This window comes from Gorilla gorilla, chromosome 6, assembly GCF_029281585.2.
Source record: "Gorilla gorilla gorilla isolate KB3781 chromosome 6, NHGRI_mGorGor1-v2.1_pri, whole genome shotgun sequence".
Taxonomy (NCBI): domain Eukaryota; kingdom Metazoa; phylum Chordata; class Mammalia; order Primates; family Hominidae; genus Gorilla; species Gorilla gorilla.
The window spans coordinates 157,709,265-157,723,419 of record NC_073230.2 but is presented as its reverse complement, the minus strand read 5'-3'; the positions used below and the strand labels follow the sequence as shown (position 1 = coordinate 157,723,419).

Sequence of the window (14,155 nt, the reverse complement as noted above, 5' to 3'; positions counted from 1 at the left end):
CCCTGTCTCTAAAAAAAAAATTAGCCAGGTGTGGCACGCGCCTGTAGTCCTTCCTAGCTACTCAGGAGGCTGAGGCGGCAGGATGGCTTGAGCCTAGGAGTTAAAGGATATAGTAAGCTATGATCGTGCCACTGCATTTCAGCCTGGGCAACAGAGCAAGACTCCGTTTCTCAAAAAACAGAAAGAAAAAGTTCTTTGATTTTACGGTAAACAACAACCATATTTAAACAGCCACTGATGTCTGCCATTTTCTCTGTAATACGTATTTCCATTTCACACTTCCTTTTTAAGTGCCCTAACAACATCATCATTATTAACAGTTAACATGTCTTTACATCATTTTGATCCCTCAGAGAATGGTATTTTATCTTTTTGAGGTAATGTCTCTGCCACTCTAAGAAATGAATGCATCTTCTGTGCAGATACTAAGATGTGGTACTTTAGATTAAAAACTACTTGAAGCCAAGAGTCACACAAATATAAGCCCTGAAGTGATTACATGGAAATCATCATCAGAAATCAGACTTTTCAAAAATTTAGAGAGAAACTATTAAATTATCAAAGCAAGGAAGAAATTTCAATAAATTATTCAGGTGATCTGAATAAAGAGAATTACATTTTGCATTATAAAAATGCCAATACTCTCCAAAATGATTTTTGTTTTAAATATATTTTTTTCAGAGACAGGATCTTAGCTCTGTCTCCCAGGCTGAAGTGCAGTGGCACAATCATAGCTCACTGCAGCCTCAAACTCCTGGGCTCAAGTGATCCTCCTGCCTCAGCCTCCTGTGTAGCTGGGACTACAGGTGCACGCCGCCATACCCGGCTAACTTTTTAATTTTTTCTAGAGACAAGGTCTCACTATGTTGCTCAGGCTGGTCTCCAAACTTCTGGCTTCAAGCAATTCTCCCGCCTCGGCTTCCCAAAGTTCTGGGATTATAGGCTGTCCAGCTACCATGCCTTGCCCAGATTTTCAAATTTGGTATAATTTTGGAGAAATCTGGAAAAATTCAACTGGTAATGAATCAATACTCAAGAGCCAAGAAAAAATAAAATGAAAAAATGATTAGGCGGGACTTGTACTATCAAGAACTAATAATAATGGGACAATTGTTTAAACCATGTAAGTCAGAACCTTATTACACATTCTAAATAGCTAAATGTGAAAAATAAACTTGGAAAATATCTGCAGTATGTATCAAAAGGTCAATATTCTTAATACATAATGATCTCCAGCAAAGCAGTGAGTACAACCAAATAAAAACACAAGGAAGAAAAGACAACTCATAAATGAAGAAATAGAAAAAAGCTTGAAGTTAATACATTTCCAATAAGAGGTAGTTATTATATGTTCAGTTAATGAACTATCATTACCCACTAAAATAAACACCAACTACTAATAACAAATCATTAGTGAACAAGTTACAAAAAACCTATACCATGATTCCAATGTGGTTTATATAATCAGCAACAGTGCCCCAGGCTTGTAGGTTTATGTTATTTGTATTTTCCAAAAAGTCTACAGCTAATGTGTAATTTTGTTTTTCTGATTATAAAGCTATTTTAAAACAATAAATGCTGCTTTATATCTAATGTTCCACTAAGACTGATAACTCAAGAACCTAAAGCTGGTGGAATATAGAACATGCAAACCAAACAGCACCACTTTTTCTGTTTTAAGTTATAACTCTTTCTTGGAAGAACATAATCATCTCAGGCAGCAAAACATAGTTTTACCCCTTCCGAGATGAAAGATTAGGCTTTGATACCATTCCTGATTCATCCTCTGAGAGGCGCGGCTCTCCACCTCTTAGTCTACAGACCCTTCCTGCAGGGGCTGAGGGGGCAGGAAGAGTCAACAGGTGCCTAGGTGATCACAGAAACATTCATGGCCGAGGGGCCTCAACACTAGCTTATTTTATATATTGGCAAGGAAACCAAGGTCGTAGGTATTGTCATCACGTTTCAGAAAGGACAGCCATTTAGGTTCTCTAATGATGCCAAGTCAAATAGGCTCCTGATCATCACTGTACTTGGCAGACTGTTGTATTAGAACACCAAGGTCAAATTCAAATGACTAAATAAAAGTATGCAATTAAAGATGGTCTTTATTAATTCACTAGGATTGGTTCTCAGTAAAAACAAAAGGAAAATAAAAACCAAAAAAGACAAGCAAATTAATGAAGTATGGTATATTTTTAAAGTTTTTTAAAAATGACATTAGAAACCTAGAGTAGTCATACAGAGTTTCTGTAGCTCAGATCAGTCTCAATCGCATGAGACAGTCAAATCTTTTAGAAACACTAACATGGTTCACTCTTCAAAGCCATCCTTGGAAAGACAAGCCAAATATTCTTAGATGTTTCCTGTAAAACACTCCTAATAGAGAAAAGTGAACACAGACCCAGGGAATTTGAACTGCTCTCAACTGGCTAGAATTTGCAGAGTATTTCTTGAAGGGTCATGTTTTATCTCATTGTTGTTCTATTTCCTGATAGAATGTTTGTTGTAATGTAAACATAATTGCTCCCTAAGTTATTGAGTAAGATTTGCCACCCTTTATCCTGTGGTTTTGCATCCTCCCAGGCATACACTGGAGGTTTTGTGGGATGTATATTTGTAATACCAAATACACTAGCTTTGCTCTTTGCCACATACCATTCTAAGCACCTTTTAACAAATAAATACCTCATGTTAAAATTTGTAAATACTAAAGCTCACTTAATCCTCACTATTACCTATTATTATTATTCACATTTTAGAGATAAGGAATTTGAGGAACAGAAGCATTAAGGTCATCCCCCTAATAAATGGTGGGGTGGGGATTTAAAAACAGACTCATAGCTCAGTTTGAGATGCAAGGCTATAGGATGAGAGCAGAATTACATGGTCGAATTCCAGTTTTATGCTTATAGACTCTCTGCATTATCATCTTTCAGAATATGATGGAAGTCATGTTTGGTGTGATCCAAGTGGATCTGGGCCAAACCTTTAACTCTTCTAGAAATGAATCCCCTCTATGGGAACCAGGATGTAGGAAGCACACTGCTTCCTTGAAGGCAGGGCTCATGCTGGATTGAAAACATCGAGGCCATTGGAAATTCTTGCTCCTCAACCGTCTTTGGTGTCAGGCCTGGTTTTATTTTTATTTTTATTTTTTTTCTGAGACAGAGTCTCACTCTGTTGCCCAGGCTGGAGTGCAATGGCGCGATCTCGGCTCACTGCAACCTCCGCCTCCCAGGTTCAAGTGATTCTCCTGCCTCAGCTTCCCAAGTAGCTGGGATAACAGGCATCCGCCACCACACTTGGCTAATTTTTGTATTTTTATTAGAGAGAGGGTGTCACCATGCTGGCCAGGCTGGTCTCGAACTCCCGACCTCAGGCAATCTGCCCGCCTCGGCCTCCCAAAGTGCTAGGATTACAGGCGTGAGCCACCGCGCCCGGCCTAGGCCTGGTTTTAAAAACAGATTTACCTGTTCTGGGAGTGCTTCAGTAGCTCTGCCCTAGAACACTGGTTTCCTTGCCCTAGAGCACTACTACTTCATCAGTGTGGACAAAGGAGATGCCCACAATCCGCTAATAAATCCATAAAAAGAACAGGCTCGCGCCACTGTCGTGGATGTGCATCTGGATAAGAGGTCTTTGGGATATATAGTTTTAAAAGAATCACCATATACAGCAGAGTTTAATAAGAGAGGTGTTTAGGAATACAACACTGTCGTATTAAACAATGAAATAACAGGCAATGTTAACATTTAAAACAGACTGTTTCAAAAGTTCATTTGTTAGGCAGTTGTTTGAAACTCTGGGTGAGCTGGTTAGGTTCCAGATTGGCATACGAAAGTCAATTTAGCCCACCATTATACACAAGGAACCATTAATATTCCAAGTATAATACCCTGAATAGTTCCATTTTTGTTAGATTTTGAGATAGCAGAGATTTGTCAAGGACTTTCAACTTCAAACTTCTAAGCCCATTTATAACCACTATCTCCTATAGGAAAATGCATTCAGGTCACCACAAACAAACTGGATAGGACTTTCTCTATGAGGTTAGAGCAGAGCTGTTGCTTTTAATTGACTTTCTATCTCAGCATATGGAAAAGAGATTCCGCAGTCCATTCATACTCCAAGTGAACAGGGAATACAGGGCAAGCAGGTGTCAGGCTTGGAAAGATCCAGACTCCTGGAGATCCCTAGTACAAGGATCCTCAATCGCTGGCTGTGGGCCAGTATGGGTCTGTGGCCTGTTAGGAACTGGGCCGCACAACAGGAGGTGACCAGCAGATGAGGGAGCATTACTACCTGAGCTCCGCCTCCTGTCAGATCAGGGGCGGCATTAGATTCTCATAGGAGCTCGAACCCTACTGTGAACTACACATGTGAGGGATCTACGTTGCACGCTCCTTTGATCTGAGGTGGAACAGTTTCGTCCCAAAACCATCCCCCTTCTTCCCCCAGCCACCGTCTGTGATGCCAAAAGGGTTGGGGACCACTGTCCTAGTACAGCTAGGTCAAGGGTCAGCAAACTGTAGCCTGTAGGCCAAATTCTGCCTGCCTGCCTTTTTCTGTAAAGAAAGTTTTATTGGAAACCAGCCACACTCAGTTGTGTACATGTCCCACTGGCTGCTTTGTGCTGCAATGGCAGAGTTGAACAGCTGCAAAAGAGATCACATAGCTCACAAAGCCTAAAGTATTTCCTTTCCAGCCCTTTACGAGATAAGTTTGCTGACTCCAGACCTAGGTCATTCCTTAGAGTCTAAATCCAGGATATCTATATTTCTTTTTCTTTTGAGACAGAGTCTCACTCTGTCACCCAGGCTGGAGGGCAGTGGCACAATCTCGGCTCACTGCAACCTCCGCCTCCCAGGTTCAAGTGATTCTCCTGCTTCAGCCTCCTGAATAGCTGGGATTACAGGCACGTGCCACCACGCCCAGATAAATTTTTTTGTATTTTTAGTAGAAACGGGGTGTCACCATGTTGGTCAGGCTGGTCTCAAACTCCTGACCTCAGGTGATTCACCCACCTTGGCCTCCCAAAGTGCTGGGATTACAGGCATGAGCCACCATGCCCAGCCAGGATATCTATATTTCTAAGAAAGAGAACAAAGAGTAATTCTACTAGATCTTTATTATCAGCGGGCCACGGTTACTCACATCTGCAATCCCAGCACTTTGGGAGGCCCAGGTGGCAGGATCACTTGAGCCCAAGAGTTTGAGACCAACCTGGGCAACCTATCTCTACAAAAATAGCGAGACCCTATCTCTACAAAAATAAAACAATTAGCTGAGTGTGGTGGCTCACGCCTCTAATCCCATTACTTCTGGAGGCTGAAGCGGGAGGACAGCTGTCCTCTCATATTAGAATTTAAAGCCTAGTTTCAGAACTTTTCCTCTAATATAATCATGAAAGCTATGTAATAGATTCTTAGGGATATTTTAGAAGCAAAAAATTAAAGTTTGCAAATCTGAAAATATTTGTTTCTTAAAATTTTCTCATTGACATGACTGTGATGCCCATTATATATAAATCCACATTCTACAATAAACAGTTAAAAAAAATTCATGTAGCTATTGTGGTTATATCCTTAGAACAGCAAGGAGAACTCTCAGTCACGATTACCAAATTAATTTATAGAAGCTCCTTGGAGAATTAGGAGAAGCACTTGCACCTGATAAAGACACTCTAGAAAAACAATGCCCAACAAATGACTTGTAAAGAAAGCTGTATATGCTAAAAAGAACTCACTTGAGTAGCAATGACTTTAACTTAAGTCTACTTAAAGTACTATATTTAAGCTTACCTTTTTCATATATTCAGTAACTGGGTTCTGCTGCAAGAATTCAGTACTCTCTCTGGTATAAAATCTCTCTGTGTCAGCCAAAAATTGAGATTCAAAGGATTCTTTATACACTGTTAACGTAGGGCCCTTTGCAAATGCATCATCTTCATTCAGCCCCAATTCCACTAGAAATGAATATGAGCTATATTTCAATTACCCTATTTTTTTTGGTTATATTTCACAGAATATACTTAGGTGTAGCATTCAGTTTAAGTTATGTTTAAAAGGTAAATGTGAAATGGCAGGACATAAGTAACTCTTACTCACTAGTATTAAAGTACACTCTTTCAATAAAATAAAAAAGGAAAAAAATCCAAGACGTATAAAAAGCAAGTAATTCTGACCCATGGCCAGGTATGCTTCAAAATTATGAAGTTCCTTTAGAGAACTTTTGTATTTCCAAAAGCAATAAAAATAACTAATTTTAAATTTGCAAAGAAATACAATGCTACCCAAGTTTTTAAGACATTGTATTACTTTATCAGTTTCTCAATCTCAATTTTTCAAGCTGATATAGATTTCTGGTTATCATTGAGCTCACACTCTAACATATCCAGTAATTCACTATGAGACCAGAAAAGAAAATAATCAAAATGTCTATTTCATCAAAATTTCCTTAAGGCACACGGATCAAACAGCTTTTATGATAGATAAAAACAAATAAAGTCACACTGACTTAAAAAGAAATGTAAGTACCTTCGTAAATACTAACAATATCCTTTATAATATTCAAATATTTTAAAAATGAAATCTGTTAGAGCATTGTTGTAATTGCCATTTGATGTGAAAACTTTGAATAAACTAAAGGGAAATTATTTACCGTAAGACTGTACAACTCCACTAATCAATCTTGTATTGATGGTTTCACCATTCCTTTCCTTTTCAATCAGCTTTAAAACAGCATTTGTTACCTTTAGAAAGGATGTAGAAAAATATTACACAGGTTATAGAATATGATATCTATTACTACATATCCCTTAAACACTCACAGCCACTAAACAATGTAAGATGGGATAATCCGAAGGAGTGACGAGACAAAAGCTAAGCAACGAAACTGCGAAGGGATTTTAAAAGGAACACGTACACGCTCACACCAGTAGGTACCTGTTTATTCAGTGGCCTGAACAGACAGTCTCTCCAAGTCACCAATGCAAGCTGGAGAAAAAAAAGTACAAAATGTCTATACTTTTACTATGTTTTTCCAAGATTGAAGTCACAGGAAATAATCTAAATCTCAAATTACTTTATCAAAATTTCTAGATTACAAGTTGGTCAAAATCTGCTATCAGGACAAAAGCAGAAAGCCACTCTCTAGAGTCAACAACTTCAAGAGGTATCCAAGCACAGACATTTGTCAGCTCAACTTCTTTATTTACATTTTCTTTAACTGTTGTTGAAAACAGTATAGGAAAAGTTTAAAAACCGTAATGATTTTTAGGAGTCTGTGATGTTACTGTAAGGTACACATTTAGGTCAAGCAGGTTTCCAAAAGGAAATGAACCAAGATCATCCTGATTCCTACACTAACAACTTTTGAGTCTCAAGAAAGCATTTATATGTGAAAAAGAAAAAATCCCATTAGCCATTCCACAATATACACATATTTCAAAAAGGCATGGTGTACACATTTTTGTCAGTTAAAAAAATAAATAAAATGTTAAAGGGGAAGCACAAAAACCCCAAATCAAACAACTAAACCTAGAAAGTTTTGTTAGAACTGGATTAACTACATAGCAAAGTATCATTATGAAGCAATAACAATTTTGGTATAGAAACTGGAGCTATACAGACAATAAAAACTAGTCATGCATCCGGGATACATTATGCTTTTTCTTTTTTTCTTGAGACATGATCTCACTCTGTCACTCAAGGTAGAGTCCAGTGGTACCACCATGGCTCACTGCACCCTCCACCTCCTGGGCTCAAGTGATCCTTCCACCTCAGCCTCATGTGTGGCTGGGACTGTAGGTGCGTCACCATGCCTGGATATTTTTTTTGTAGGTCTCATTATGCTGCCCAGGCTGGTCTCCTGCCTTGGTCTCCCAAAGTGCAAGGATTACAAGCATGAGCCACTGCAACCAGCATTGTTTTTCTTTTAATTTGTCAAAAGTGAAGCTACAAAGTATTATAGCAACATTCTTGGATATGGTGATTAACTCCTTTATGTAGAATCTGACATTTTAACAAAACTAGTTTTAAAGGGCATTGTCTGTGTGGATCCGACAGCCTATGAACAGACTGTTCTGAGTCCTCCCTTAACTGCTCTAGAACACTGGTTCTCAAACTGGAGCATGCATCAGAATTGTCTAGAGAGCTTGGTAAAACATTGCTGGGCCCCATCTCCAGAGTTTCTCTTTAAGTCTAGGATGAGGCCTGAGAATGTGCATTTCTGACAAGTCCCCAGGTGATGCTGACAGAGCAGGTTTGGGGACCTGATATGGTTTGGCTATGTCCCCACCCAAATCTCATCTTGAACTACAGCTCCCGTAATTCCCACATGTTGCGGGAGGCACCCAGTGGGAGACAACTGAATCATGGGGGTGGTTCCCCCATACTGTTCTCATAGTAGTGAATAGTCTCACGAGATCTGACGGTTTTATAAGGGGTTTCCGCTTTTGCTTGGCTCTCATTCTGTCTTGCCTGCCGCCATCTAAGATGTGCCTTCTGCCATGGTTGTGAGGCCTTCCCAGCCACGTGGAACTGTTGAGCCCATTACACTTCCTTTTCTTTATAAATTACCCAGTCTCAGGTAGGTCTTTATCAGCAGTATGAAAACGGACTAATACAGGACCATACTTTGAAAACCAATGGACAAAAAAAACCCCTTTCGTTGACTGAAGAAACGTGTATTAATGAGGGTGATTTAGTAATTAATTAATTCAGGGTCCTCTCCATGAAGCAGCGTTTCCCAGACTCTAAAGCATGGGAGGGCTAATCCTCAGGGCTTGCCCTCAGGTATGGCACCTGATTTGCCTGGGACTACCAGGACTCAGGACTTTCAGTGCGAAAACTCAGGCAGTTCCAGGCAAACTGTGATGGTAGGGTCAGGTAATTAAAGAAGAAATTTTTAAAAAGCAAATGCAGAAATGGGCAAATTGTATTTTAGAACTCCAATTTGCCCATTCTTCTACTTTCTTGCTAAAAAATATTTAAGTGACATTTATTGATAAAACAATGAAAATTAGTTTACTATTCTGAAAAAAGCTTAATATTTGCCTAGATTCTCTTGCTGAAAGACAATTTGCCATTAAAAAAAACAAAAACAAAAACAAATTTAAAACGTTTTAAAACAAAACTCTTACTGAATAGATTTCATATATTCCTTTTCGTCCTTCGTCACATTCACGGCGAACCCAATGTCTATTGAGGTAGGCACAAATTCCATTCAGCACTTTGCTTGAAAATCGATAATCTTCCCATTGTTGAGTGTAGAATTTCAGTACACTCTCATCCATCAAATCTTCTCCATCCTAAAAACAAGTTAACTAAAGCTTTAAGATGACTAATTTGTCACATTATAAATTAAAAATAAGGGTGAATAACATCTACTCTATTAAAATACATTGATACATGTGATTTTAGATGGCTTCTTTAAATTATTCTGTATACAAAAACATGCTAATAAATATAAACTCACAAGAATACAGTAAAATAATCCTTTCATCTCAAATTAAACTGGAACATTTTTCATGGTATTAAATATGCAAACACACTCAAAGAAAGTACCCTGAACATTTGATATGCGGGTAATTCCTTTTTATTAAGAAATATACCACAAAATCATCTGTATTTTTGATATTTGTTTAAAAAAAAATTGGCTGGGTACAGTGGCTCACACCTCTAATCTCAGCACTTTGGGAGGCTGAGGTGGGCAGATCACTTGAGGTCAGGAGTTCAAGACCAGCCTGGCCAACATGGTGAAACCCTGTCTCTACTAAAAATACAAAAATTAGCCGGGGCATGGTGGCACATGCCTGTAGTCCCAGCTACTTGGGAGGCTGAGGCAGGGGACTCGCTTGAACCCAGGAGGCGGAGGTTGCAGTGAGCCAAGATCGCACCACTGCACTCTAGCCTGGGCGACAGAGCAAGACTCCGCCGCCCCCCTTCCCAAAAAAAAAGAAATCAACATGTCCTACTTAGCAATTCAGACAATGAGACTAATACTATTCAATTTTTAAATGCATCTTCTTCCTTCTTTAAATTTACTTAAAAACCATAAAAACACTTTTTTGTGGTAATCTGTAAAAATAAGGTAAGTACAATAGTATAACAATATTTCAAGAAAATGTGCATTTACGAAAATTATTTTTATCCAGATTTCCACAACTTGAGTCACAAATTTTTATTTGAAGGAGACTAACTTGAAATTTTTTCTTAGGGATTAATGGCATCTACAAAGTAAACCTTACCCTTTAAAAACGTTAATGGTACTGTATGGCAGCACTGCCATTTAGGTGTGTGCAGCAGAGAAGCACGAAAGAGGAAGGTGGGGGCAGAAGGGCTGCAGGAAGGGCTGGGGCGAGCCCACTGGCTTCTCTGAGCCTCAGTGTCTTCAATGAAAACTAAATGGCTACAACAGACTGGAAGCTCCACATGTATAAGGTAGACGAGCAACCAAACAAGCCATGTAAAAACCGGATCATCTCTTGAGACAAATAATTTTTTGTTCATTTAAATTTAAATAATATGAAATGAACTTTAAAATGTAAAGCTAAGCTATTTTGGATGATGGTACTTGACCTTTTTAAAATGCAAAAATATCACTGATGGCATGGTCATCAACCTTTTTACTTAGCACAATATACTGTTCCTTACTTTAGTACTAAAGAATAATTAATTAATTACAACATTCACTTTATGATGTGTTGTGAATAAAAAGAACAGTGGCTTCAGCAAGACCTTAGAAACACCATTTGGGGAAGATGAAAATAATACACTAGTCACAACTTGTGGCCAGCCAACTACATACAGTCTGTTAGTAAGATGTTTTAAAGTTTTCAATTGGCTTGCAAAAATAAATTAGGTAAAACAATTTTGCAGCATGCAGAATTTCTGCACATTGTGTAAATAAAAAATATTTAAAATATATACACAGAAGAGTTCCTGCACATTTCCCTGGGTTCACAGTATAGACGTCTTCACTCTTTGACAGTGTAGAACCAGATGAAGGACCCACTTGCTCATCTTGTGGCTAGATACAAGGAGTCACACTGCCTTTGCTACAAAGGATGAAGACCAAGGAAGAAAAGGCGGGAGATGAAGGGGAAAAGACTCCACCACTGCCCAACCGAAGGCTTGGAGTGGGAGGGACCTATGCTAGAAGGAAATGGATATTCACAGTGAAACTCATCCTAGTCACGAGCACAATTTCACAGCAGTTTTGAAATACACGTCATGGCCAGGCACTGTGGCTCACACCTGTAATCCCAACACTTCGGGAGGTGGAGGTGGCGGACTGCTTGAGCCCAGGAGTTGGAGACCAGCCTGGGCAACATAAAGAGACCCTGATTCTACAAAAGATTTAAAAATTAGCTGGGAGCTGGGTATGGTGGTACATACCAGTAGTCCTAGCTATTCAGAAGGCTAAGGCGGGAGGATTGTTTGATCCCAGGAGTTGGAGGCTGCAATGACCTATGATTGCACTACTGCACTCCAGCCTGGGTGACAGAACAAGACCGTGTCTTAAAAAAAAAAAAGGAAAAGAAAAGAAAAAAAGTACTTCACAACCATGTGTAAAGAGCAAGATCACATTTGAAAAACATGGTTTCCAAGACTGAATAACCTTACAATTATTTCTACACCTTGATAGGGAACACCACATTGGGTTCACAGTAAAATGCAGATAATTTGAATACATATTTGCTTTAAATGAAAAAGCTCATCATTTCTAACAACCAAATCCAAAATGGTTGGTAATTTAACGAAAGCACTATTATGCTAAAAGGTTATCAAAGCTTTCTAATTTTAAAAAACAGAATGAGCTGGGCACGGTGGTGAGCATTTGCAGAGTCTCAGCTACTCAGGAGGCCGAAGTGGAAGGATCACTTGAGCCCAGGAGATCAAAAATCCAGCCTGGGCAACATAGTGAGATCTCCATCTCGAAAAAACAAAACCCTAGAATATAGTTTATGGTGATTTCATATTCACAGTAGGTAAAAGACTATGCAATAGCAAAACACTGTCACCTACGTTAGTGTCTAAAACAGTAACAGATGACAGTGAAAGATTTAACAAGTTAGAACCATTATTTCACTCCTTTTTTTATATCCTGTTATGAATACTCAGTATATATATAAAACATCTTACCTTAAGAAGATTTGTCAAGTAATTCTTCAAAAATTCCTTAAGTCGTTTATATAATTCCAGGCCAACAAACTGAGCTCCTCCAGGTGTCTGCCCCTTTTTCGACTTAGAAGGAGGAACTCCAGCTCCTCGTGCTTGGTTTGACTGGTGAACACTAGTACAGTAGTTATAAACATGACTTGGAGAAAAGTTAAGGAAACCAACATATATCACAGACGTTAACGGTCATTAACATAAACATATTTTCTTATATTTCATTACCAATGCATTCCCAAAATATCAACCAAAACCTGTTAAAAACTAGAATGGAACAAAGATCCCATTCACACTATCCATAAAGCTAAAAGTCAACAAGCCCCATTCACAAGGTTGTTGGTAGGCCTTGAGAGCAACACCGCCAAGGTGGAGAAGAGAACATTCCAGGAGGGAGGTAGCCAGTAAAAAAATCTGGACCTTTTAGATTATCTGATGTGACTGACCTTGCGGAAAACTGTCCGAAAAGAAAAATGCAATTACTGACTCCAGGAAAAACAAAAAGCTAACAATAAGCACTGTCTATTATGATGCTCAGCTGTAACTTTTTCAGAGGCACAGATTCTAAATATTGAAATAACACAAACTTTATTTTAAAATGACTCAGAGAGCCAAGTCCTTATATTACAATAGTCATAGACATCTAAAACTTATCAGTGAACGGCAGCAGTGTCCACACACTCCTGAGAAACACAGAGATGTATAAACCACAGCAGAGACAGCTGATTGCAAAACAGCTGCATCTGCAGGGGGAGCGCAGAGAATGAGAAGATGGGGCCGGGCAGGGCAGAAAACCACCGTGTTCTGTTGTATCCTTTAAATATGATGAGCTTATCTGCATGTATTATTAATTGAATAAAATGAACGGAAAGATACTTATACTCAGAAAGATCAACAAAACAGAACAAAACAATATTCTGGTATAATTAAGAATTTACTATATAAAGATACTTCAAGACAGCGGGTAAAAGATAGATTATCTAATAAATGGCATGAGGGCAAGATATTTCTAAATATTCCATGTTACATTCCAAAATATATTACAAATGGATTAAGATTTAAAATATACAAGCTAAAACAGTAAAACCAAGAATATATATGTGAACGCTTATCTGTTCTCAGGTTGGAGCGGCCCTTTCTAAGTAAGATCATACAAAAAAATGAATTCAGGCCGGGCGCGGTGGCTCGCGCCTGTAATCCCAGCACTCTGGGAGGCCGAGACAGGTGGATCACGAGGTCAGGAGATTGAGACCATCCTGGCTAACACGGTGAAACCCCATCTCTACTAAAAACACACACAAAAAATTAGCCGGGCGTGGTGGCAGGCGCCTGTAGTCCCAGCTACTCGGGAGGCTGAGGCAGGAGAATGGCATGAACCTGGGAGGCGGAGGTTGCAGCGAGCTGAGATCATGCCACTGCACTCCAGCCTGGGCGACAGAGCAAGACTCTGTCTCAAAAAATAAATAAATAAATTCAAAATTGTAGATTAAGATGAAATACCTTAAACTATCTTTAATAAATTAAGGTAATTTAAAGCAATTAAAAAAATGAATCTCTATGGAAACATGAACAAAATATACCACAGAAAATCTAAAAGGTAAAATAAATATATACTAATGCCCCCAAACCTAATAAAATACTCAACCAATCTAGGTAATAATCAAAGAACTATACTTTAAAACAATGAAAAATTATTAACTATTTCAATTGTACAGAGAATCACAGATTACAATAAACAACTACTGTATACTCATGACCCAGTTTTGATAGATCTTACTGCATTCCCACACTTGTCTCATATTCCACCTACAGCCGCCCTCAACTTTTGAGAAAATAAAATATTACAGGTTATAAGTGAAGCACTATATTCTCCCTCTTTCATCCCACTCCTTCCTCTTACCCTAGCAAATAGCACCATGATTTTGTATATATCATTCCTATGTTTTTATATTTTGCTGGATAAATGTGTATCAAAT

General features: G+C 38.7%; 1 protein-coding gene across 5 annotated transcripts in view; it reads right to left on the bottom strand.

The window, feature by feature from the left end:
• Positions 1 to 14,155, bottom strand: part of CUL1 (cullin 1) — a 102,605-nt gene that overhangs the window by 34,221 nt on the left and 54,229 nt on the right. For all 5 annotated transcript variants that reach the window (XM_055392319.1, XM_031012860.3, XM_031012862.2 and 2 more), the window contains exons 3-7: positions 12,150 to 12,324; positions 9,146 to 9,313; positions 6,948 to 6,998; positions 6,664 to 6,754; positions 5,805 to 5,968 (exon numbers count right to left, since the gene is read on the bottom strand). In XM_055392319.1, coding sequence (XP_055248294.1) covers positions 5,805 to 5,968; positions 6,664 to 6,754; positions 6,948 to 6,998; positions 9,146 to 9,313; positions 12,150 to 12,324 — 649 coding nt within the window. The remainder of the gene's footprint in view (positions 1 to 5,804; positions 5,969 to 6,663; positions 6,755 to 6,947; positions 6,999 to 9,145; positions 9,314 to 12,149; positions 12,325 to 14,155) is intronic.